General features: G+C 46.1%; 1 protein-coding gene across 3 annotated transcripts in view; it reads right to left on the reverse strand.

The window, feature by feature from the left end:
* Positions 1 to 724: 724 nt before the first annotated feature.
* Positions 725 to 24,577, reverse strand: part of Tmem241 (transmembrane protein 241) — a 152,061-nt gene continuing 128,208 nt past the window's right edge. For 2 of the 3 annotated variants that reach the window (XM_045135129.1, XM_045135132.1), the window contains 2 exons: positions 18,156 to 18,220; positions 725 to 1,696 (listed from right to left, as the gene is read on the reverse strand). In XM_045135129.1, coding sequence (XP_044991064.1) covers positions 1,636 to 1,696; positions 18,156 to 18,220 — 126 coding nt within the window. In that variant the 3' untranslated portion in view covers positions 725 to 1,635. Of the gene's footprint in view, positions 1,697 to 18,155; positions 18,221 to 19,038; positions 19,169 to 24,577 lie in introns of those variants that run through there. The other variant, XM_045135131.1, reaches the window with a different exon arrangement.

Raw genomic sequence — 24,577 nt, forward strand, 5'->3', positions numbered from 1 at the left:
GGCAGTGGCATAAGGAGTGGGAGTTCAAGGTCAGCCTGGGCTACATACTGAGTTCTGAGTTCTGGGCTAGCTTAGGCTACATGGAAACGCTGTCTTCAAAAAAAAAAAAAAAAGAGCTGGACGTGGTGGCGCACGCCTTTAATCCCAGCACTCAGGAGGCAGAGGTAGGAGGATCACCGTGAGTTCGAGGCCACCCTGAGACTATATAGTGAATTCCAGGTGAGCCTGGGCTAGAGTGAGACCCTACCTCGAAAAACCAAAAAAAAAAAAAAGAAAAGAAAAAAGAAAAAGTGTGTAGACGTGTTAGACAGGATTTGTCTGCTTCCGCTGTCCAATGAGTCATTCATCAGTACTTTCAAGACCTCTGGTGCGGTATGGGGCTGGGAAGACAATGTGGTTAGTATACAGTGTTTTCCTTGCCCACATGACTGAGAACCTGAGTTCAATCCCTAGCTCCATGCAGATGTTGGGCATGAGGATACATACCAGTAATCCCAGTACTGAGGAGGCAGAGATAATCTAATCTATTGGGTGAGTTCCACACCCACGGGAGACTATCTCAAAAAGAAATAAACCGGCTAAACCCTACTTCGAAAAACCAAGGGAAAAGAAAAAAGAAAGAAAGAAAGAAATGGACAGCATTCCTGAGGACAACAGCTAAGGATGTCCTCTGGTCTCCACACATGCACGTGTGTATACACACACACACACATACACACACACACACACACACACACGCACACTTCTTGTAACCATTAAGTCACCAGCTTAGCCTGTATAATCTTAGTCAAAGTAACATACAGAGAGAGATGGAGAGATGACTCAGTGGTCAAAGGCTCGTGCTTGCAAAGTCTGATGGCCTGGGTTTGATTCCCCAGTAACCATGTAAAGCCAGATGCACAAAGTGGTGCATGTACCTGGAGTTTGCTTGCAGTGGCAAGAAACCTTGGTGTGCCCATTCTCTTTCTCTCCTTGCAAATAAATAATTTAAAAAACAATTGGCACATACTGGTCACTTTACAAGAACCAAGAGAAGTCTAGAAGCTGGAATTAAAAAAATAACATTGCCCACAAAAGACAACACGCACTCAACAAACAAGGTTTTTGCTTGCATCCTACATTGGCCCAGACGCACACTCAATATCCACGTTGGCCCTGCCCCAGGCAGAGGTCAGAAGAATGGCTCTGTGCGGACACTGAGGGAGGGGTGAGCTCCAGGCAAGCCGGAGGAGACTCCATGACGTAAAAATGCAAAACACCACGAAAAATCACAACCCTCCTTGGGCAGAGACCTCAGATTCAAGGTAGGGTTTGGCGAAAGGCATTCAGAATTCAGAGGCTATTAGGGTCCATCCAGGCAAACAGAGCTGTCTGGATAGAACCTTCTACTTCCAGTTTCTATACCATGGGGCACATGCCTAGGGAGAGACAGTCTAAGATGGTCCATTGCTCTGCACCAGTCTAGAAGACCACCATCAGCACCACCACGGTTAGCTCGGGCAGATGACACAAGACCACGGGCTCTGCCCATCCTGACACCCCAGATTGGTCTCGCTGTCCTTCTTCCGGATGCTCTCAATGGGGAGTTCAGGGTGCTGTGTACTCTCTCCAGGGGCGACCTTCTTCCCATCTTCCTCAGGAGCTCTTCGGCTCAGACAAGACCAGCAAGGCCTCTCCAAGTAAGCCAAGCAGGAGGCTGCAAACGAGAGCACAAGGTGAGCTCTCCCTGCCCTGCAGACCCCCAGACATAACAGGACAAGAGGGACCACCCTCATGCCAGGACCACCGCTCTCGTTCCTAGCCCACGCTTCCTCCATTCCCATGAAGTCCAAGAACCACCTGCCACCTAGGGGCAAACCTGGGTATAAGGTAGGAGGGGCTTAGAAACAGGAGATGAGTGGGTCCCACTTATCCTGACCAGGCTGAGGCTCTCAGAGAAGAGCAAGAGAAGGAAGCAGGGCTCTCCCCCCACCACACCCCTTGGATGTTTTATGCTAGAGTGGATTGAGCGTGCTAGAAAGTCTGTGGGGGGATATGAACTGATACTGGTATTTATCATCTTATAATTAATAAGGTGATGACCTCAGAACCTTTTAACTTCACTGCAAATGACAGAGAACATTTAAGGGGGGGGGGTCATACCAACAGGGAATCATGAATTTCCTAGCAGCCCAGAAAGAAATATGGTCAGGGATCTGAAAAGGAACAACTGAGAGAACTGGAGACAGTGAGGAGAGGAAGAACTGAATATTTTAACATGCCTAGAATTTAATACATCCAAAAGTCCCTCCATTTTCTATTTTAAGCTTTTCAGTAGACATTCTGGCCTCTGTCCGAGTCCCCTGCCATTCCTCTGGGTACCGGCGCTTGGCCACTGCTAAGGTATTTTGATGGTGGGTCCCTGATGGAGGGAGGCTGTTTTTGTACAACACCTTTTCTTCCCTTCCTTTCCATCACTCACCCAGTACCCCGGGTCTCTTACAGACAGCACACACACTTTTAGGCCACACCACCTCCATGTTTTTTTTTGTTGTCATATGTGTGCATGAACATGTGGAATATGCATGTGTGTGCGCACATGCATATACCCCATGCACATGTGGGTAGAGGCCAGAGGCTGATGTTGGGTGTCCTCTATTGCTCTCCCACCTTACTTCCCTGGTACAATCTTTCACTGAATGTAGATTGCTCCCCCTTCTTTTTTGAGGCAAGCCCAACAGACTGGTCTTTTTTTTTTATGAGAGAGAGAGAATTGGCATGCCAGGGCCCCTTGCCACTGCAATTGAACTCCAGATGTGTGGGCTTCCCTGTGCACACGTGTGGTCTTGCACGCTTGAGTCACTGTGTTTCTGCCTTATGTGGGACCTGGAGACTCACACATGAGTCCTTAGGCTTCTCAGGCAAGCGTCTTGACTGTTAAGCCATTTCTCCAGCCTGATCGCCCTATTTTTTTTGTTGGACTGGCTGACCAGGAAGCCACAGTGATTCTCCTGTCTCCACCTCCTTCATTACTGGGGTTACAGGTATGTATGACCATGCCTGGCTCTAAATTTTTTTTTATCCATTTTATTTTTTATTTTGAGGCAACCCCAATGGACTGGCCTTTTTGTGCAAGACAGAGAGAGAGAAAAAGAGAGAAACTTGGCATGCCAGGGCCTCCAGCCACTGTGATCAAACTCCAGACACATGTGCCACCTGGTGAGCATGTGCGGCCTTGCGCACTGGCATCACTGTGCATCTGGCTTATGTGGGACCTGGGGAGTCGAACACAGGTCCTTAGGCTTTGAAGGCAAGCGCCTTAACTGCTAAGCCATCTCTCCAGCCCATGCCTGGTGATACAAGTGCGCAAGGTCGCACATGCGCACTAGGTGGCACATGCATCTGGGGTTTGGGATTGAACTCGGGTCCTCATGTTTTTGCAGTAAGTATTCTTACCCACTGAGCTATCTCTCCATCTTCAATACCTCTGTATTTCTAACACATTTGGGATGCTAAATATATGAAAAAACCACATGAGCTATGTATATAACATTCCCAGTGAAATAAACATCACCCTTGTGAATGACTCTCTCTCTCTCTCCATATATATATATATATATATATATATATATATATATATATATACACACACACACACACACATACATACATGAGCAAACTTGGGCAGACCTGTCACATTGGGCTCCAGCAATTACTCGGTATGTAACCTTGTGCATGTTGCAAGTTTTCCAGCCTCAGTGTCCTCATTTGAACCATGGGAGCTGCCTACAACAGTGCCTATAAAGTCTTAGCAAGACTGTATCAGAAACCACCCACCCTGTGTTTGGCCTATACTAGACAGTTAATAAAACGCAGTTATTTTCTAATTAGCTCAGCTCTCAGAGCAGTAATCCTTGCCTCAGTGACCCTACAGAAGGCTAGCTACCTAACTCCTGCCTGAAGATGACCAATGAGGGGTACCTCTTCTTGTGCAAGCACCTCGCTACCCAGGTGAGCCAGTGTCACTGGACTTAGGTGCATCTCAGTGGGCATCTTTCTGGGGAGAGCCACTGGACCAGCCTAGGGGACTGACGACGTGGAAGCTGCCTCCCACAGTAAGCCTTGCCTGAAAGCCCACAAACCTGCTCCTGCATCTGAAGACTGGGGGAGGAACTCTTCTCTCTGCGTGAGAGCAGAAGGATGCTGGTCAAGTAGCCAATTGCTGAGGGAGGAGGCATAGGGTGTCCCTACCAGGCTAAAAATGGAGATGGGGAGGAAAGGAGAAGAGAGATGTATGCCAAGTACCATAAGCTCCAAGTGGGAACGTGCTTTCTTTTATTTATTTATTTGAGAGAGAAAGAGAAATGGGCAAGTAAAGAAAGAGAGAGCGAGAATGGGCCCACTAGGGCCTCCAGCTGCTGCAAACGAACTCCAGATGCATGCTCCCTTTTGTGCATCTGGCTTACTTGGGTCCTGGGGAATCGAACCTGGGTCTCTTGGCTCTGCAGGCAAGCATCTTAACTGTTAAGCCATCTCTCCAGCCCCAAGGAACATACTTTCTACTTTCCTGCAGAAACCCTGTTATAGTGAGAAGAAACCAGCCAGTGCTTCTCAATCCACAGTCACATGGCTGGAACTAGCGTCTATATCATGAAACATGCACATGCTGTTCTCATTAGCATCTCTTAAAGAACACACATGCTATAGCTTAGTCAGTAAACTGTTTGCTTTGCAAGCATGAGGACCTGAGTTAGATCCCCAGAACATCTGCTAAAAAGTAAAATAAAGCCAGGCGTGATGGCACACACCTTTAATCCCTGCATTCAGGAGGCAGAGGTAGGAGGATCACCATGAGTTCGAGGCCACTCTGAGACTACATACTGAATTCCAGGTCAGCCTGGGCTAGAGTGAGACCCTACCTTGAAACCCTCCCACCAAAAAAAAAAAAAAAAAAAAAAAAGCCAGTAGATGAGGTAGAGAGGCCAACCAGTCAGTTGTCTTTTTTTTTTTTTTTTTTTTGTCACTCTGGTGGGTCTGGGGTCTTCCTGGAATTTGCTGCCATCTCTAAAAAACAGGTTCTCTAGCTAAGATCAAGAGCAGCATGGATCAAAGGAGCTAAATGCAGACAGCTAGACTTAAAAGAAATATTTTTATTCATTTATTTGAAAGGAGGGGAAGAGAGAGAAAACGGTGCATGCGCCAGGCCCTCTAGCCACTGCAAACAGATTCGTGATGCTTGTGCCACTTTGTGCATCTGGCATTACGTGGGCGCTAGGGAACTGAATCCAGGTCATTGGGCTTTGCGGGCAAGTGCCTTAACTGCTAAGCCATCTCTCCAGTCCCCATAGAAGACTTTCTGATGGGCATAACATCTCCTTTTAGCCAAAGAACAGTGAAAGCTTCCCTCTAGGGTCTATTCATGACCCCTCAGTGGAATGCGGTCCAGGGAGAGAGGACACAAAAACTATAGTTCAATGGGAATATGACCAATTTGCAACATATCCATTATATCAGAGTTAGTGGTTTAAAAACAAAAAGAAGCTTGGCATGTTTAGTTATGCCCATATATAATGCTGCCCTCACTTTTGGTTAAAGAAGCTTCTCTTTTCAGATGGTGGTAGCCACTCAAAACTCATCAAAGTGTTGAGAAGGAGTGACAGTGGATGTTCAGCATTAAGTGAGACATCTCTATCACACCCTCCAAGGCTCAGGCACCACTGTGGAAGAGGTGGCAGAAAGAATGTAAGAGCCAAAGGATGGGAAGGAGTGCCTTACAATGCTATCTTCCAGATATTAAGTCATGCTGTTTCATGCTTGGCCTCACAGCAGCACAGGAGCTGCATGATATTGGGCCCATCAACATGTCATCCTGAGTGCTAGAGGAGGGCCCCCCAAAAAGACATCAAAAATGGAAGAGGGTCAGTGGAGGGGAGATAATGAGGGGAACAAAAGAAAGTAATGGGAGGAGATTATGATCAAAACACATTATACATACATATGAAAACTGTCAACAAAAAAGGGTCTTTTGGTGCTGGAGAGATGGCTCAGTGGTTAAGGTGCTTGCGAAGTCTAAGGACCCATGTTTGATCTCTCCCCAGATCCCACATAAGCCAGATGCACAAAGGTGAGGCAAGTGCAAGGTCGCACATGCCCACTAGATGGCACAAGCGTCTGGAGTTTGTCTCTTTCTCTAAAAAAACAAAAAAGAGGGAAAAAGAGAAAAGGAGTTTTTTTTTTTTTTTTTTTTTTTTTTTATATGCAAGCAGAGAAAGAGAGAGAGAAGAAAGACAGAGAGAATGGGCACACGAAGCGACCAGCAACTGCAAATGAACTCCAGATGAATGTGCCACTTTGTGCATCTGGCTTTACGTGGGTACTAGGAAACTGAACCAGGGGTCATTAGGCTTTGCAGGCAAGCGCCTTAACTGCTAAGCCATCTCTCCAGCTCAACAAATAAGTAAATAAATAAATAAATAAATAAGCTGGGCATGGTGACATGTGCTTTTAATCCCTGGGATTTGCTGGCCAGCTGATCTAACCTATTTGGTGAATTCTCGACCAAACTCAGTCACACACATGCACGCACGCACACACACACACACACGGAAAGCATGTGTCATCTCATGTCCCTGGACACCCACACAGTCAATAACCAAACAGAGGGCTGCGCAAAGCTCTGTTTAACGAGCCTTTTAATTTATTTCAGCCATTTTCTGCACTTCCCACGAATCCTCCTTAATCACCAGCAAGCAGAGCAGGGTGGCGCTGGCCCTCCGCGCCTTGCTCTCCCATAACCTCAGAAGCACGATGCTGGGGTGCAGTACCCTTGTACTCATCCCTTGGGCGGTGTTTTCTTTATGAAACCCCCTAAGGAGCTGTGTGAATGCTCAGATGAAAACAAACCTTGCCTTATTTGCTATGAAGAGAGCCAAGAGGTGAACTCTGATGTTGTTTTCTGAACAGCAGCAGGAGCTGACACTGGGTCCAGGAATCTTAATGGGATTACAACTATTTAAGTCACAGCTTGGCTGACCCGTCTGCGAATCTTGCAATCCCATCATTCCTGAGATGAGCCACTTCCTGTGACTGAGGCATAAACATCAGCTTGGAGAGTGCATATGGCCAGGAACGTCTAGCTTCTCTCCAGAGACTTAGTTTAGCATCTTTTCAGCTCTTCTCCCTTCAAAGGCCTCAACCTTACATCTTTTTTTGAAAGTTTTTTTTTTTTAATATTTTATTTATTTGAGAGAGAGAGAAAGAAAATAGGCACACCAGGGCCTCTAGCTACTGCAAACGAAATCCAGACACATGTGCCAACTTGTGCATCTGGCTTACGTGGGTCTTGGGGAATCAAACCTGAGTCCTTAGGCTTCAAAGGCAAGTGCCTTAACCACTAAGCCATCACTCCAGCCCCTCAACCTTACATCTTTTATTGGGGTGACCTGATTAATTCCCACTGAACTCAGCAGACAAAATGGAGACTGTATCATTTCCCCAGCTGCAGGGCCCAGCACCCAACATGGCGCTGGATACATATTTATTCAATGTACGACTGAATCTTTACATATTTCCCCACTTCCCATTCTTAGTCCAAGTACTTTGCTTTTCCTCTTCCTCTTCCTCACTAAAGCATTTTTCCCTAATGGCTTATCTGATGATTAGGCCACAACTTGAGATGTAATGAACTTAACTAAGTAATTATTGAGAAAACACTCTTTAGATAACATCTTTTAAAAATGAGGCTTCAGGGCTGGAGAGATGGCTCAGTGGTTAAGGCACTTGCCTGCAAAGCCTAAGAACTCATGCTCATATCTCCAGGTCTCATGCAGCTACATGTAGTGACGTAAGCACGCAATGTCGCACAGGGGGCATAAGCGCCTGGAGTCTGTCTGCAGTAGGCTAAGGGTCCTGGTGTGCCCATTCTCTCTCTATTTCTTTTCTCTCTCTCTCTCTCTCAAAAAGAAAAAGAGGTTTTAGGGCTAGAGAGGTAGTTTAGTGGTTAAGGAACTTGCCTGCAAAACCAAAGGACCCAGGTTCAATCCCCCAATACTCACATAAAGCCAGATGCACAAGGTGGTGCAAAAGTCTGGAGTTTGTTTGCACTGGACCTGGTACACCTCGTCTCATTCTCTCTCTCAAATCAATCAATAAATAAGGCTGCAATAGTTTTATTATTAATTCAAATAGAAAACTGATGCATTTTCGACACCATTATCCTAAAGGTATTTTGGAATATATCAGGGAAACTTTTACTTTGCACTTAAATTCATTTTTCCTACGTATAGATTTAAGAACTTTCCAGAAAGTGTCCTAAAATCAAAGAAATATGACATCTTTACTCAAAGAAGACTCAGATCATTTCTTTTATAACTTTTTGTTGTTGTTGTTGTAGTTTTCAAGGTAGGGTTTTACCCTAGTCCAAACTGACCTGAAATTCACTATATAGTCCCAGGGTAGCCTCAAACTCAGGGCAATCCTCCTACCTCTGCCTCCCCAGTGCTGAGTGCTGGGATTAAAGGCGTGTGCCACCAAACCCAGCCTGGCTTTTTTGTTTGTTGGTTGGTTGGTTTGTTTTTCGGTTTTTCCTTTTGCTTTTCTTGATTCAGAGTCTCACTATGTAGCACAAGCTGGCCTCAAACTTACAATGCTCCTGTCTCAGCTTCCAGAGTGCTGGAAATTCTTTGGGTACACCCAGCTCTTGAAGATCATTTTATGAAGACCCTTGGTGTTGGTGAGGTTTGTACCAGGATCAAGTCTGAGCAGTCATGATGGTGGGTAACCTATGATTAATAACAGGCCCAATGAATGATGGACAAAGAAGAAAAGTTATTCATGAAACCCTTAGGACAAGGAAGCTACATTTTGGTTATTCTTTCAGTGTCATAATCCAAAGCCACTCTAAAGAAGAGCATGGGGCTGGAGAGATGGCTTAGCGGTTAAGCGCTTGCCTGTGAAGCCTAAGGACCCCGGTTCGAGGCTCGGTTCCCCAGGTCTCACATTAGCCAGATGCACAAGGGGGCGCACGCGTCTGGAGTTCGTTTGCAGAGGCTGGAAGCTCTGGCGTGCCCATTCCCTCTCTCTCCCTCTATCTGTCTTTCTCTCTGTGTCTGTCGCTCTCAAATAAATAAATAAATAAATAATTTAAAAAATAAAAAGAAGAGCATGATCTAGAGGAGCTTCTGAGAGGAGATGTATGACTAATTCTACTTCACTCGCTCACAGGTCAGAATTCTTCCCTCTTATATGTGCTAAACTTCCGTTGCTGAGTTTTTATTTTATTTATTTGAGAGAGAGAGAAATGGGGGAGGAGAGATGCTGACTTTTTAAAACAGAGGAAATTAGTATCAATATACACTTTAAAATTTTGTTATTTAAAACACGAATAATTAAATTGAAATCTGGATATTTAAATTACTGGGCTTAAAACAGATTTTTTTTTTCTGGTGACTTTTTGAGGTAGGGTCTTGCCCTAGCCCAGGCTGACCTGGAATTCACTATGTAGTCTCAGGGTTGCCTCAAACTCATGGTGATCCTCCTACCTCTGCCTCCCAAATGCTTGGATTAAAGGCATGTGTCACCACGCCTGGCTAAAAAGGACCTTTTTTTGTTGTTGTTTATTTATTTTATTTATTTATTTGAGAGCGACAGAGAGAGAGAGAGAGAGAAAGAGGCAGAGAGATTGAGAGAGAGAGAGAGAGAGAGAGAGAGAGAGAGAGAATGGGTGCGCCAGGGCCTCCAGCCACTGCAAACGAACTCCAGATGCGTGCGCCCCCTTGTGCATCTGGCTAATGTGGGTCCTGGAGAATCAAGCCTCGAACTGGGGTCCTTAGGTTTCACAGGCAAGCGCTTAACCGCTAAGCCATCTCTCCAGCCCTGAAAAGGACTTTGTATAATAAAAAAGATTTAAGCAAGGATGGGAAAATAGGGGAAAGGAGGGGAGAAGAGGGTCAACCCCTAAGCATTGTATGAAAAAAACAACATGAAGAAACCTACTGGCTAACTAAAAAATGTAAGTTAAGAGTCTGAGTAGCCAGGTGTGGTGGCGCACGCCTTTAATCCCAGCACTGGGAGGCAGAGGTAGGAGGATCGCCATGAGTTTGAGGCCAGCCTGAGACTACATAGTGAATTCCAGGTCAGCCTGGGCTATAGTAAGACTCTACCTTGAAAAACAGAGGGAAAGAGGGAGGGAGGGAGGGAGTGAGTGAGGGAGGGAGTGAGGGAGGGAGGGAGGGAGAGAGAGAGATTGAGTGGAAGTACCATCCATGCACAGGTAGATAGATGCTTCCAGAAGCCATGGTGCCAGCACTGAGAAAACCTCCCTATGTGCTCTTGGTCAAGGAGGACCCAGTGGACCCCAAAACAAACAATACAGGCTATCGTCTGGTCTTGGTTGCCCACCAGAACTAGATGGTAAGACTCTAAAGCCGAAGACACCACAAGCTGGACTGCAGGCACAGAAAACAAAGCAAGCTGGCAACTTCTGCCTTGATGGCTAACGCAGTGCCAAAAGGTACTATGCAGGCTGCAGGGGAGAAAAGCCACCAGCTGTCTACCTCACCTGTGAGCCTTGAATGCGACGCCAGCTCCCTTCCGGGCAAGATGTGCCCACTGGCGCAGTCCTGGCATGACTTTTTGAATTTTTTTTTAATTATTTATTTATTTATTTGAGAGCAACAGACAGAGAGAAAGACAGATAGAGGGAGAGAGAGAGAATGGGCGCGCCAGGGCCTCCAGCCTCTGCAAACGAACTCCAGACGCGTGCGCCCCCTTGTGCATCTGGCTAACGTGGGACCTGGGGAACCGAGCCTCGAACCGGGGTCCTTAGGCTTCACAGGCAAGAGCTTAACCGCTAAGCCATCTCTCCAGCCCACTTTTTTGAATTTTTATTGATTTATTTATATACTAACATATTGCTTATTGGTCATGTTCCCATCAGGTTACACCCTTACGTTCCCTCTCCTCCCACCTCATTGCACTGAGGGCATTCCTCCGTGAGGTGATGGATATTTCTGGTGGAATCATGAGTTCAGAAGTCTCTGTATGGGGGGGACAATATCTCACGATACTCCTTCAGAGGGGGGAGATTTTTTTTTTTAATGTAAAAGATCTTTGGCTGGAGAGATGGCTCAGCGGTTAAGCGCTTGCCTGTGAAGCCTAAGGACCCCGGTTTGAGGCTCGGTTCCCCAGGTCCCACGTTAGCCAGATGCACAAGGGGGCGCACGCGTCTGGAGTTCGTTTGCAGAGGCTGGAAGCCCTGGCGCGCCCATTCTCTCTCTCTCCCTCTATCTGTCTTTCTCTCTGTGTCTGTCGCTCTCAAATAAATAAATAAAAAAAAATTTAAAAAAAGATCTTTATTACAAGACACGACTCCATGCTCATCTTCCATCCACCCTCACACCTATGACAGATAACTACTGCTTTTTGATTTTTTTCTCATCCTATCATAGATTTTTAAAAACTACAAATATTTGTATATATATATATATTTTATATATATATGTATATATATATACATATATATATATATATATACATACATATATATATATATTTCTTTTCTGTTTCTTTATAAGAATAGCAAAACTATACTGGCAGGCTTTGAAGCAAGTGCCTTTAACCACTGAGCAACCTCCCCACCCTCTCTTTGCCTTTTTATAATTGCATAATATTCCATTGTGTGGAAATGCCATAATTTATGCGGTCAGTTCCCTCTTAACACTTACATTCCTTTTTTTAAAAAATTTTATTAGCATTTTCCATGATTATAAAAAAATATCCCATGGTAATTCCCTCCCTACCCCCCCATACTTTCCCCTTTGAAATTCCATTTTCCATCATATTACCTCCCCATCTCAATCATTGTACTTACATATATACAATACCAACCTATTAAGTACCCTCCTCCCTTCCTTTCTCTTCCCTTTATGTCTCCTTTTTAACTTACTGGCCTCTGCTACTAAGTATTTTCCTTCTCACGCAGAAATGGCATGACTTTTTAACCACTTTCTGATTGGACTGGAAGTTGACTCTACAGGAGAGAATTCATGTCTGGTAATGTAAACCTGATCAAAAGCCCATGGCTAGGTTAGGGGACAGGTCCTAATGGGGAGCCTAGCATGGCTGTTTAGCTAAATAGACAAGTTGTACCCATCAAACCACCTTCTCAATATTGATGTTTCTGCTCACAGTTCAGTGCTGTTCCTAACAGGTCAAAGTGCTGACAAGAAGTGACTGTCAAGTGCTCACCCCTGGATTGGGGCGTCAATATCACTCCAAGGCTTAGGGAAAAGACAGGCACAAAGAATGTAAGAGCCCCAGGCAGGGGAGGAGGTTATGAAGCACTGTCTTGCAAACATGACATAGCCATTGAACACCAGCTGAGGTTCACTGCACAAGACCTGCCCAAGATGGATCCTGTCACCATTCTGTCATGGGTGAGCCCTCCCCCGCAGCCGCCCTGAGGAGTCATAGGCAGATAATGGTTGCTACAGAGAGGGACTCATGAGGTCCCACCTCTCCCTCAGTTCCTAATGGCTGCTGGGGATGAGGAGACATTTTCTTTTTAATTAATTTATTTGACAGAGAAAGAGGGAGGGAGGGAGGGGGGAAGAGAGAGAGAGAGAGAGAGAGAGAGAGAGAGAGAGAGAGAGAGAAAGAGAATGAGCGTGCCAGGGCCTCCAGCCACTGCAAACGAACTCCAGACGCGTGTGCCCCTTGTGCATCTGGCTAACATGGGTCCTGGGGAATCAAACCTGTGTCCTTTGGCTTTTGCAGGCAAATGCCTTAACTGCTAAGCCATCCCTCAAGCCCTTCTTTTTAAAATTTTTTTTGTTTTATTTTATTTAGTTATTAGAGAGAGAGAACGGGAACACCAGGGTCTCTAGCCACTGCAAACAAACTCCAGACACACACACTACCATGTGCATCTGGCTTACATGGGACCTGGGGAATCGAACCTGGGTCCTTAGGCTTCGCAGTTGAGTGCCTTAACCACTAAGCCATCTCTCCAGCCTATGAGACATTTTCCTCGGTGGTGTAGCCACTGCAAAGTAGCCCATGCGTATGTAAGCAACCCAAATTAAACCCACTGGGTCACACACAAGACAGCCATGGGAGGCTCACTGAGAAAAGGGAGGGTTTCAACAGGACAGAAAGGGGGACCAGAGAGGGTACTGGAGGATGAATATGAGCAAATTACATTACATGCATGCATAAAATTGTCAAATACAAAAGGGGGCTGGAGAGGTGGCTCAGTGGTCAGGTGCCTGCTATGCAAGTGTGAGGGCATGAGCTTGTTTCAGCACCCACATAATAAAATGCCTGGCACGGTGGCGCTCACTTGTAATCCCAGTGCTGGGAAGGCGGAGACAGAAGAATCCCTAGGGCTTGCTGGCCAGCCAGCCTAGTGGAATCAGTGATTTCAGCTTCAGTGAGACCCAATCTCATAGAAATAAGCAATAGAGGAAAACATCTGATATGAACCGTAGCCTCCACGCGTACACACACGCACATACAAGCACATATGTGTATTAACACAAAATATGCATACACATACTCACACATATGACCTTTCTTCATTTAAAAATATATGTATATATGTTATTTATTTATGTATTTGAATGAGAGAAACAGGTAGAGAGAGAGAGAGAGAAGAGGCACACTAGGGTCTCTAGCCACCACAAAGGAACTCCAGATGCATGTGTCACCTTGTGCATCTGGCTTTACCTGGGTACTGGAGAATCAATCCTGGGTCCTTTGGCTTTGCCAGCAAGTGCTTCAGTCACTAAGCCATCTCTCCAGCCCCACAAATTTATTTACAAATAAAGAAGAATACAATTGGCTGGCCAAGACCAGCTTTTATATTTTTATTTATTGGAAAGACAGACAGACAGACACAGCGGGCGAGAAAGCGGGTATGGACACACCAGGGCCTCCTGCCATCGCAAATTAAGTCCAGATGTGTGTACTGCTTTGTGGGTGTGGCTTTACGCGGGTACTGGGGAACTGAATTCAGGCTGTCAGGGTTTTATGAGAAATCACCTTTAATCACTGAACCGTCTCTCCAGCCTCCGCAGCTGTTTTTACTTAAAGACTTTGAACGTTAACTAATGTTAGGTACTTGGGTTGATAGTTATTTTGGGGCATGGTAGCAGTAAAGCTTGTTGCTTGTTGTAGAGTCGGCAGGTCTGAGATGCTGGCCTCACAGTGGGAGTGGCAAGAGAGCCTGGCTTCTCCGCAAGCAGTGCTCACAGCCTGGGGTGGGGGGTGTAAGTCTGCAGTCAGGGCAACTCCCCAAGCCCAAGCGGCTAGAGGTGCTGCCAAGGACTTGATGCCCGGGCTGATTTAAATCCCTAATCAAAAGCTGAGCAAGGGCTAGAGAGATGGCTTAGCAGTTAAGGCACGTGCTTGCAAAGAATGCATGTTGGCATCTCCGAGTCCCACGTAGCCAGACGCACAGTGACACAAGCGCACAATGTTGCCCAAATGCAAAAGGGGGTGCATGCATCGGGAGTTTGTTCACAGCGGCTGAAAGGTCCTGGCATGCCCATTCTCTGCCTCTCTCTCTCAAATAACAATAACAATAATAATAATAATAATGAGCAAATTCCATAGGATTATGTTGCAACTGCCAAAAGCATTTTTCTTCATTCACTTCCATGATTTTTTTTTTCTTTTTAAAAATTTTTTATTTATTTATTTGAGAGCGACAGACACAGAGAGAAAGACAGATAGAGGGAGAGAGAGAGAATGGGCGCGCCAGGGCCTCCAGCCTCTGCAAACGAACTCCAGACACGTGCGCCCCCTTGTGCATCTAGCTAACGTGGGACCTGGGGAACCGAGCCTCGAACCGGGGTCCTTAGGCTTCACAGGCAAGCGCTTAACTGCTAAGCCATCTCTCCAGCCCACTTCCATGAATTTTAACTACAGTAATTTCCAATGGAGCTAATTTTGCCTCTTATGGAATACTCTGAAATATTTCAAGGACATTTTCCATTATAAGTGAGAGGGTGCTACCAGCATCGAGTGAATTGGGAGCTTAGGATGGCTGCTTGTTATCCAGCTGGGCACCCGCCCAACAAAGAACTATCTGGTCCCAAATACCGATGGGGCTGAAATTGAGAAACCCTATTTTACACTGCTGGTTATGTGCAGCTAAGCTACTGTCCCTCTCCCCGCCCCTCCCCCGCCCCCATTGATAACAACAAAAGCATCTGAACCCCTCTAAAGTCAGGGCTTGAAGAGCCTCAGAGCCCAGCACAACACTTGAGTGAAATGAATAAACATACAAGCAAATGGATGTGAGGTCATCAGCAACCTTGTGCTTGCCTCATTTTTGTGCATCTGGTTAATGTGGGATCTGGAGAGTTGAATATGTGTCGTTAGGCTTTGCAGGCAAGCACTTGAACCACTAACCATCTCTCCAGCCCCTAAAAATCCTTTTTTTTAATAAATGAGAAAACAACAACAACAAAGCCTATAGCCTCAGCTTTTTTTTGTTTGTTTGTTTTTGTTTTTCGAGGTAGGGTCTCACTCTGGTCCAGGCTGACCTGGAATAGCCTCAGCTTTTTGTGATATTTGTTTTAAAAATATTTTATTCGCTGGGTGTGGTGGCGCACACCTTTACTCCCAGCACTCAGGAGGCAGAGATAGGAGGGTCACCATGAGTTCAAGGCCACCTGAGATTACATAGTGAATTCCAGGTCAGCCTGAACTAGAGTGAGACCCTACCTCGAAAACCAAAAAAAAAAAAAAAATTCATTTGTTTGAGAGAGAGACAGAGACAGGTAGAGAGAGAGAATGGGTGTGCCAGGGCCTCCAGCTGCTATAAACAAACTCCAGATGCATGTGCCCCCTTGTGCATCTGGCTTACCTGGGTCCTGAGGAATCAAACCTGGGTCCTTAGGCTTTGAAGGCAAGTGTCTTAACTGCTAAGTCATCTCTCCAGCCCTTTTTGTGACTTCTGATTGGTTTAAATTCTCAGAAGCCAAAGACCAGACACTCCTATCTGGGGCCTGAGAACTGGTCACCTAGCCATGCTCGGACTCGTCCAGTGTATAGATAAAACCACCAGCTCTGTGCAGGACAGAATTACTGTTGAGTAAACCCCTTTTGTTTGTTCACTTTGTGGCTGAAAAATTCCCAGAGGCTGAAAACACCATCCCTAACTAACCTCAAGAGTTCTAAAAATGCAGGAAATTCCAGAGTCAAGGTTCCTTTTGCAATCACCGCACAGACTGCTTTCTTGATTTGGGCATATACAGCCCTTCTGCCCATTTTGTTCAAGGCATGCTCTCCAGTCCACAGGATGTGAAGCAGCCTGGAGTCATAGGCTCTTAGAAACTTCCCCCTTGGTCAGCTCACTTAATGTTTCCTGCCCCAGACTTCCCCACTCCGATTTCTCACGCCCAGGCCAACACCTGGGTTTCTTTGATTCATTCTGAAATTCTATACAAAATATGATTGATAAAGCTATATGGGCAAGAGAGAAAGATACTGTCAAGAATTTAGGGTTAGAGAGATGGCTCAGTGGTTAAGGCGTTTGCCAAAGGACCCAGGTTCAGTTCCCTACGACTCCCGTAAGCCAGACGCACAAGGTGGCGCATGTATCCGGAGTTGTTTGCAGAGGCTGGAGGCCCTGGCGGACCTATTCTAAATCTCGGTCCATCTCTCTCCAATCTGTCTCTGCTTGTGAATTACTAAATAAAACTTTTTTAAAAATTAGGGTGCTGGGCAGATGGCTCAGTGGGTGAAGCGCTTGCTGCGCAAATGAGAGTGAAGTCAGCGTTTGGGTCCCCAGCACCATGTAGATGCTAGGTGGGCATGGGAGCCACCTATAGTCCCAGCAGAGGGAGGCAGAAACAGGGTATCCCTGGGGAGGGAGCTAGTCAGCTAGACTAGTTGAATCAGTGAGCTCTGGGCTCAATTGATAGAGCCTATTTATAGTAATTTTAAAAGTGCTCAGCACTGCAATATTTCCATCACACCTTCCAGGGCTCAGGGTCTAATGTGGAAGAGGTGGCGAAGAGAATGTAAGAGCCAAAGGAAGGGAGTTCATTTGCAGTGGCTAGAAACCCTGGTGCACCCATTCTCTCTCTATCTACCTCTCTCTCTCTCAAATACATATATATAAAAAAGCATCCAGGGGGATGTGTGTAAGTTATCTGTTGAACACTGCACGATTTTATGTATGAGACTTAAGTACTAGTGGATTTTGGTATCTGTAAGGGGGACTGAAAGAGATAGCCAATTCCTAACCTACCCCCGAAACCAAAGAGCCAGCGGTGGTTTACCAGTAGTGGGGACTCTCCTGTGGGTGAGATGTTGAGAGCTGTCCAGAAAATGTTCTGAACTGTACAGCAGTTAGACTATGTATATAATGTTCATTTGTTAAAAACATACCGGGGTTTAAATTGTGTAAGGGAACCTTGTATGTATACGTGTGCAATATTGTACATGTTATTACATATTGTATGAGCTGTGTAAACGTGACATGTGTGTTCTTCCGAGTGTACATGCATATATCAATGATAGTAAAGAAGGAGGAAAGGAAGGTGTGGTGGCACTCATCTGGAATCCAAGCACTTGGGAGGCCGGGGCCAAGAAGACTGTTGCAAGTTCAAAGCCAGCCTGGGCTACAGCGTGAGACTCTTCACTCAAAACATCCCCCCACACACACCACATCTAAAAAAAAAAAAGAGTGGGCTGGAGGTGTGTCTCAGCATGTAGTGCTTGCCTATAATACACAAGACCCTGTGTTCAAGGATTCACACCACAATTAAATGAGCAAACATGTAAGTAGAACGTTTAACTAATACAGGCTGTAGGTCAGGCTGAACGCATACATCCTTTCTTCAACATATGAGCAAAAATTACTATTCTTGGGCTGGAGAGATGGCTTAGCGGTTAAGCGCTTGCCTGTGAAGCCTAAGGAACCCGGTTCAAGGCTCGATTCCCCAGGACCCACATTAGCCAGATGCACAAGGGGGCACACGTGTCTGGAGTTTGTTTGCAGTGGCCACAGGCCCTGGCGTGCCCATTCTGTCTCTCTCTCTATCTGCCTCCTTCTCTCTCTCTCTCTCTCTGCCCATCACTTTCAAATAAATAAAAATAAACAAAAAAAATTTTTAAATTACTATTCTTGCATATTTGCATTTCCCTCTCTGCGCAAGACTTACCATCCCATGGTTGTGCGGGTCAGGATCACATCAAACAGCAACAGTGACAAGCCAGCTGTGGTGACCTGCAGAAATAATGTCAACAGAGGCCATCAGCACAGTGGGAGTCTGGCAGACCTCAAAAGCCATCGCTCAAAGGCTTTGATCATATTATTTCCAACCTTTGACATGAGCCATCTCTTTCCATCTTGTGTGCCCCTTCTCCTGCCCAGCACATCGTTGTACTCTACGTTTAGCGTGGCCAGCGAGAGAGAAAAGAATGTGGTGCGACAGATACTGACTGAGGCCTCAACTACCTAACGTTAATAACACCAATAACCCTATTAAGGAGAGCCCTCTGGGAGAGGGAATATAAGACTACAACCTTTGTAAAAAGTAAAAATAGGGCCGGAGAGATGGTTTAGTGGTTAATGCACTCGTCTGCAAAGCCAAGGGACCCCAGTTCAACTCTCCAGGTCCCAAGTAAGCCAGATGCACAAAGGTGAGGCAAGCACAAGGTCGCACATGCCCACTAGGTGGCGCAAAAGTCTGAGTTTGACTACAGTGGCTGAGGCCTTGGAGTGCCAGTTCTCTCTATATATTTATCTAAAAAAAAGTAAAAATAGTAATTCCAAAAATACAGCACACATGCATGCATGCATGCACGCACATGTGAATGCACTCACATGTGAATGTGGTGTGAAAAAAAATGCTGAGGCCTGGCCTGTTTTGGACATGGGAATCTTCAAAGAAGCACTTAACATCCAAACTCCGCAAAAGAGAAGGTACAGAGGCTAACCATCACCGCCCCCCATCTCTCTCTGTAAGAAGGGGGATCTCAACAACAGTATCTCCATCCTGTCTCAAAGCACAGAATTCATCTCCAAGGTCAGGGTGCTCACAGACCTGCGCCCAGATCCTCAGGATGAAAACTTGTCTGCCGACCTGTCTTGTCCGAGCATTATCTCTCACTCTCCTCCTAATGTCCTGATCTTTCCAGAGCAATGCTCCCATTCTAAGAAGCCAGGTACCACCTGGGGAAGAAAGCAACTAAATCATTTTTTTAATATTTTATTTTTATTTATTTATTTGAGAGGGAAAGAGAAATGAGCAGAGAAAGAATAGGTGTGCCAGGGCCTCCAGCTGCTGCAAACAAACTCCAAATGTGTGCACCCTCTTGTGCACCTGGCTTACATGGGCCCTGGGGAATTGAACCTTGGTCCTTTGGCTTTGCAGGCAAGTACCTTAACCACTAAGCCATTTCCCCAGCCCCAGTTAAATCATTTTTAACTTGTAAGCCCAAGGAATCAAAGCGGGGAGAAGAGATTGGCTTCACATCTCTCAGAGCCAGAAATTCTAGAAAACACTCTTATAAACGGCAGTCATGGTACCCAGACTCCAGGGGTGTCTGTAAATGGTTGATATCAATCATGTGTCTATCACTGGCCCAACTCTGTCCACACAGAGAAATGTCTACGTTAAGGCAAGCTGTTCCTTGTTTCCAGAATTCTGAGTTCAAGTGCAAAGAGCTTCTGTGAGGAAAGTAACCCAGAGGACCTGCATTCCTGCTGAGAGAAGAAGTGGGGTGCAGCCCTTCTGAGATGAGGGCCACTCACACTGGAGGCACTCAGAAACTTGTCACCCTCCCTCCTCCCCAGTCAAGGGGATGTCCTCTGCTGTCCCGGAGGCTTTCAAACTGGGATGGAGGCAGCTAACATAGGAAAGAGCAGGCTTAAAGAGCCCCGTCTTCAACCATGGTCTTTCATCTACCATCTCCGAAAAAAGTCTGGAGCTCTCGCCCCAGAACCTTCACTGTAGCAATAGCAAGCTAGGCCGGGCGTGGTGGCACACGCCTTTAATCCCAGCAGTCGGGAGGCAGAGGTAGGAGGATCGCCATGAGTTCGAGGCCACCCTGAGACTACAGAGTGAATTCCAGGTCAGCCTGGGCTAAAGTGAGACCCTACCTCAGAAAACCAAAAAAAAAAAAAAAAAAAAAAAAAAAAAAAGTAAGAAAGAATTGGCAAGCTATGGGGGCTAGAGAAATGGCTCAGAGGTTAAAGGCACTTGCTTATAAAGCCTGACAGCCTGGGTTCAATTCCCCAGTACCCACATAAGGCCAGATTCACAAAGTGGTGTACATTCATTTGCATAGTTCATTCATTTGCAGTGGCCAGAGTTCCTGGCATGCCCATTCTCAAGCTCTCTCCCTCATTCTCTGTTTCTCTCAGTTGCAAATAAATAAATTTTAAATAAAGATTTTATGCTGGACATGGAGTTGTGCACCTTTAATCCCTGCACTCAGGAGGCAGAGGTAAGAGAACTACTGAGTTCTAGGCCACCCTGAGGCAACATAGTGAATTCCAGGTCAGCCTGGGCTAGAGCAAGACCCTACCTTAAAAAACCAAAAATCAATAAATGAATTAAAAAGATGTTACACCTTTGTAGTTGACCTACTTGCCTTAGGTTTTGAGTTCTTTTGAAAATTTTTTATTTGCTTCACTGTATTGATTTACAGCAAAAAAAAAAAAAAAAAAAATTCTTGACTATACAAAAGACCTGTGTAGTGTCTTCAGGGCAACAAAGTAAAAACTAGGTCAGAAAGTCAGTAACACGATAAATGTTTTTCCTGCTCTCTCTTCTTCCTCCTCTTTTCTTCCAGGGAAGGGGGGTATGTAGCTCAGGAAGGCCTTGAACCTGAGATCCTCCAAAGTCCTGGGACTACGGAGGTACACCCCCATCCCCGTTCTCCGTTTCCATCCACCACTGGACTTGGTGTGCGGTTGTGACGCCGCCTCACACTTGCACTCCAGCTGAGATGCACTTGTCTGGTCTTGGAACCAAGGTATGCTGACATGAATGAGATCCCCTCCCAAGCTAATTTGGACTGTGAAGACAAGGCAAGACATGAGTGCGGGCCCAGGACTGTCTCCTACAATTGCAGTCGTCTTTAAGGACCACTATTCCAGTAGAATCTTCTTCTTCTGCTTACTGCAAGTATCTCATGTGCATTTTTTTTGAAGTATTTCATTTATTTACTTGCAAGGAGACAGAGAATGAATACGGGTGTGCCAGGGCCTCTAGCCACTGCAAACAAGCTCTGAACGCATTACCGCTTTGTGCATCTGGCTTCATGTGGGTACTGGGGAATCAAACCAGGGCTGTTAGGCATTGCAAGCAAACGCCTTAACCACTGAGTCATCTCTCCAGCCCCATCCTTTACATTTTTTCCTAAAATATAACTCAGCTAGATATTTCCTAGGCATTAACATTTACCTGTTTGGCAAAGTATTATTTTACATCATGCATACCTGATTTTACTATGTTCTTTTTATTACCACTTTTGAAAATAATTTATCAGGGCTGGAGGGATGGCTTAGCAGTTAAGCACTTGCCTGTGAAGCCTAAGGCCCCAGTTTGAGGCTTGATTCCCCAGGACCCACGTTAGCCAGGTGCACAAGGGGGTGCACGCATCTGGAGTTTGTTTGCAGTGGCTAGAGGCCCTGGTGCGCCCATTCTCTCTCTATAGATATGCCTCTTTCTTTCTCTGTCACTCTCAAGTAAATAAATTAATTAATTTAAAAATAATTTATCATTTATTTGTATATGCACGTATGAGTACAGGCACACATATGTCATGGTATATATATGTATACATATGTCATGGTATACATATGTGGTGGTCAGAGGACAACTTTTAGGTAGATTCTCACCTGTCCACCTCGTCTGAGGCAGGGTGTCTCATGTTGGATTCTAACTCTAGTGTTCCTTGCTAGTCACCAAGGCCTTCAGGAGATTATCCTGTCTCCACCTCCCATTTCACCATCAGCGTTCTGGGATTACAGAAGCCCACCATGGCTTCTGGGTTTTTACACAGGGTCTGAGGACTGCACTCGGTCACTCCAGCTTGAGCAGCAAGCGCTTTATCCGCTGAGCTGGCTCCCGGGCCCTGGTCTCACTTGTATGTCATTTTCTTCTCCTTTGTTTCTTTCCTTAGTCTTGAGCAAAGTTAGCTATTTTGACATTTCTCTTTTCTTTCATTTTTATTTGACAGAGAGAAAGAGGAAGAGAGAGAGAGGGAGAGAATGGGTGCACCAGGGCCTCCAGCCACTACAAATGAACTCGAGATGCATGCGCCACCCTGTGCATCTGGCTAACGAGGGTCCTGGGGAATCGAACCAGGGTCCTTTAGCTTTGCAGGCAAGCACCTTAACCACTAAGCTATCCCTCCCGCCCTCTCTTTCCTTCTGTGATTTCTTGGATGTTTCCCGAGACAGTGCTGATTGGGCCGTATTTTCTGGGATGGACAGAGGGGCAAGCCTGCAGTAGACTATCCCGCCAAGGGACGCCGGCTGTAGTGGGTGTGGCATCCTGGGACAAGTCCCTGTGCTTGTGAAAGACCTGGCTTGTTTCTTCCTTGTTTTCACCACTGCCCAATTTCCATGCCTATCTCTGGCTCCTTCCTGGCTCGGCTTCTCTTGCTGCCTCATTCACACAGACTTCAGGAAGGGGGCCACCTCCCTTGTGGGTTCACATTCCCAGCCCCAGGCTTGAGCCTCTGCACCTCCAAGAGCTCCTAGAGCTTAGTCTGGAAGGTTCTTTTCTGCCGGGAGACACACAGCTGGCCTGAGTGTTCCTGTAAACTGCATCTTTTGCCAAGAAAAGCACATCTTCAAATGTTCAAACCAGTCCTGACTTGAACAGAAGCTTGGTCTAGCAGCCCTCGCTGGTCATTCACCTTCTGTTCCTTCCTGGAAATGTTTACCTCCCCCAACCACCCCCCCCCCCCACTTCTTCTAAGCCACCTTTTCAAGCTTCTCCACTGTTCTCTATTTCTGCCCAAGCTTGCTGCTGGAGGCGACGCTGATGGCAACGTTATAAATCAGCCTGACTTGTTTCTGTCACAAAAGCACAGGAACTTGCTTTTATGGGAGAACAATTGGGGCGTTGAGTATATTGCTTTCTCATCGTCAGTGAGGAACACCAATTTCTTAGACTACTCTTCTTTACACCACTAGCCCTAGCAGCCCGTTCTTTGTGTGGAAGCATTTTCACACACATGTGCATGCACACGTCCACACAGCCTTACCATTTTGCAAAAGCCACTCCATAAGAAAGGACAAGTAGCTGACAACAATGCCTCTCCAAGAGACGGGCACTGGGCAGCTGGCCAGCCCACTTACTCACTGAGTAAACGGCTCCCACATGTTGACCCCTCCGGGTGGAGGCTCAAATTCATGTCTACGGGTATTGCATTCATGACCTGACCTCACGGTGGCCATCTTTATCTGAATAAAACCTGAACAATGGTGAGCCCATCAACATTTCTGTCCTGGACAGGAGATAGCTGGAGGTGTCCATGTCTCCCCAGAGGAGTTATTGGAAGTTAATGGTTGCTGGGGGAGGGGAGACTTTTTTTTTTCCAGTGGTGTAGCCACTGGTAAATTGCATATGCTCTGATGAACAACTCCACACCTGTGCTAATGCAAGCAACTTTAATTAAATTCAGTGGGTATCCCCCCCCGCCACACACACATATACACACACAAAATCTAAGTAGCCTGGTATGATGGCGCTGGCCTTTAATTCCAGCACTCAGGGAGGCAGAGGTTGGAAGACTACTGTGAGTTCAAGGCCATCCTAAGACTACATAGTGAATTCCAGGTCAACCTGGGCTAGAGCAAGATCCTACCTTGAAAAGCAAGCAAACAACAACAACAACAAAAAATCAGGGCTGGAGAGATGGCTTAACGGTTAAGCGCTTGCCTGTGAAGCCTAAGAACCCCGGTTCAAGGCTCCATTTCCCAGGACCCACGTTAGCCAGATGCACAAGGGGGCGCACGCATCTGGAGTTCGTTTGCAGTGGCTGGAGGCCCTGGCACACTCTCTCTCTCTGTTGCTCTCAAATAAATAAATAAAAATAATAAACAAAAAAATTTTAAAAATATAGAAAAGACAGTTAGTTGGAAGGAGGGATTCAGTAGAAGGGGAAGAAGGTGGGTGAGAGAGAGGAGAGAGGAAGGGGGGCGTATGCCAGGTCCTCTGGTGCTGAATGTGCCACTTCGTGTGTCTGGCTTTACATGGGTACTGGGGAATTGCACCTGAGCCCGCAGGCTTTGCAAGCAAGTGCCTTGAACTGCTGGGTCATCTCCCCAGCACCTCTGCCTCAATTCTTAGCTCTTACATTTCCACTGCCTTGCCCTAACTAAAGCTTCAAGGCTTCTAATGAGCCTCCCTGCAGTGAACGCCCACGAACTGCTATGGAGCCCCAACTCACGCAGGAACTTAACCTCCAGAGGCAAAGATGGCAGTTTATAGACACCGAGGGAACTTAGAGGTGCTGGGAAAGTAATTAGGATTAGATAAGAAAATGAAAGTTCAGGCTGGAGAGATGGCTTAGTGGTTAAGGCGCTTGCCTGAAAAGCCAAAGGACCCAGGTTCGACTC

The sequence above is a fragment of the Jaculus jaculus genome, chromosome 15 (genome assembly GCF_020740685.1).
Source record: "Jaculus jaculus isolate mJacJac1 chromosome 15, mJacJac1.mat.Y.cur, whole genome shotgun sequence".
Lineage (NCBI taxonomy): Eukaryota > Metazoa > Chordata > Mammalia > Rodentia > Dipodidae > Jaculus > Jaculus jaculus.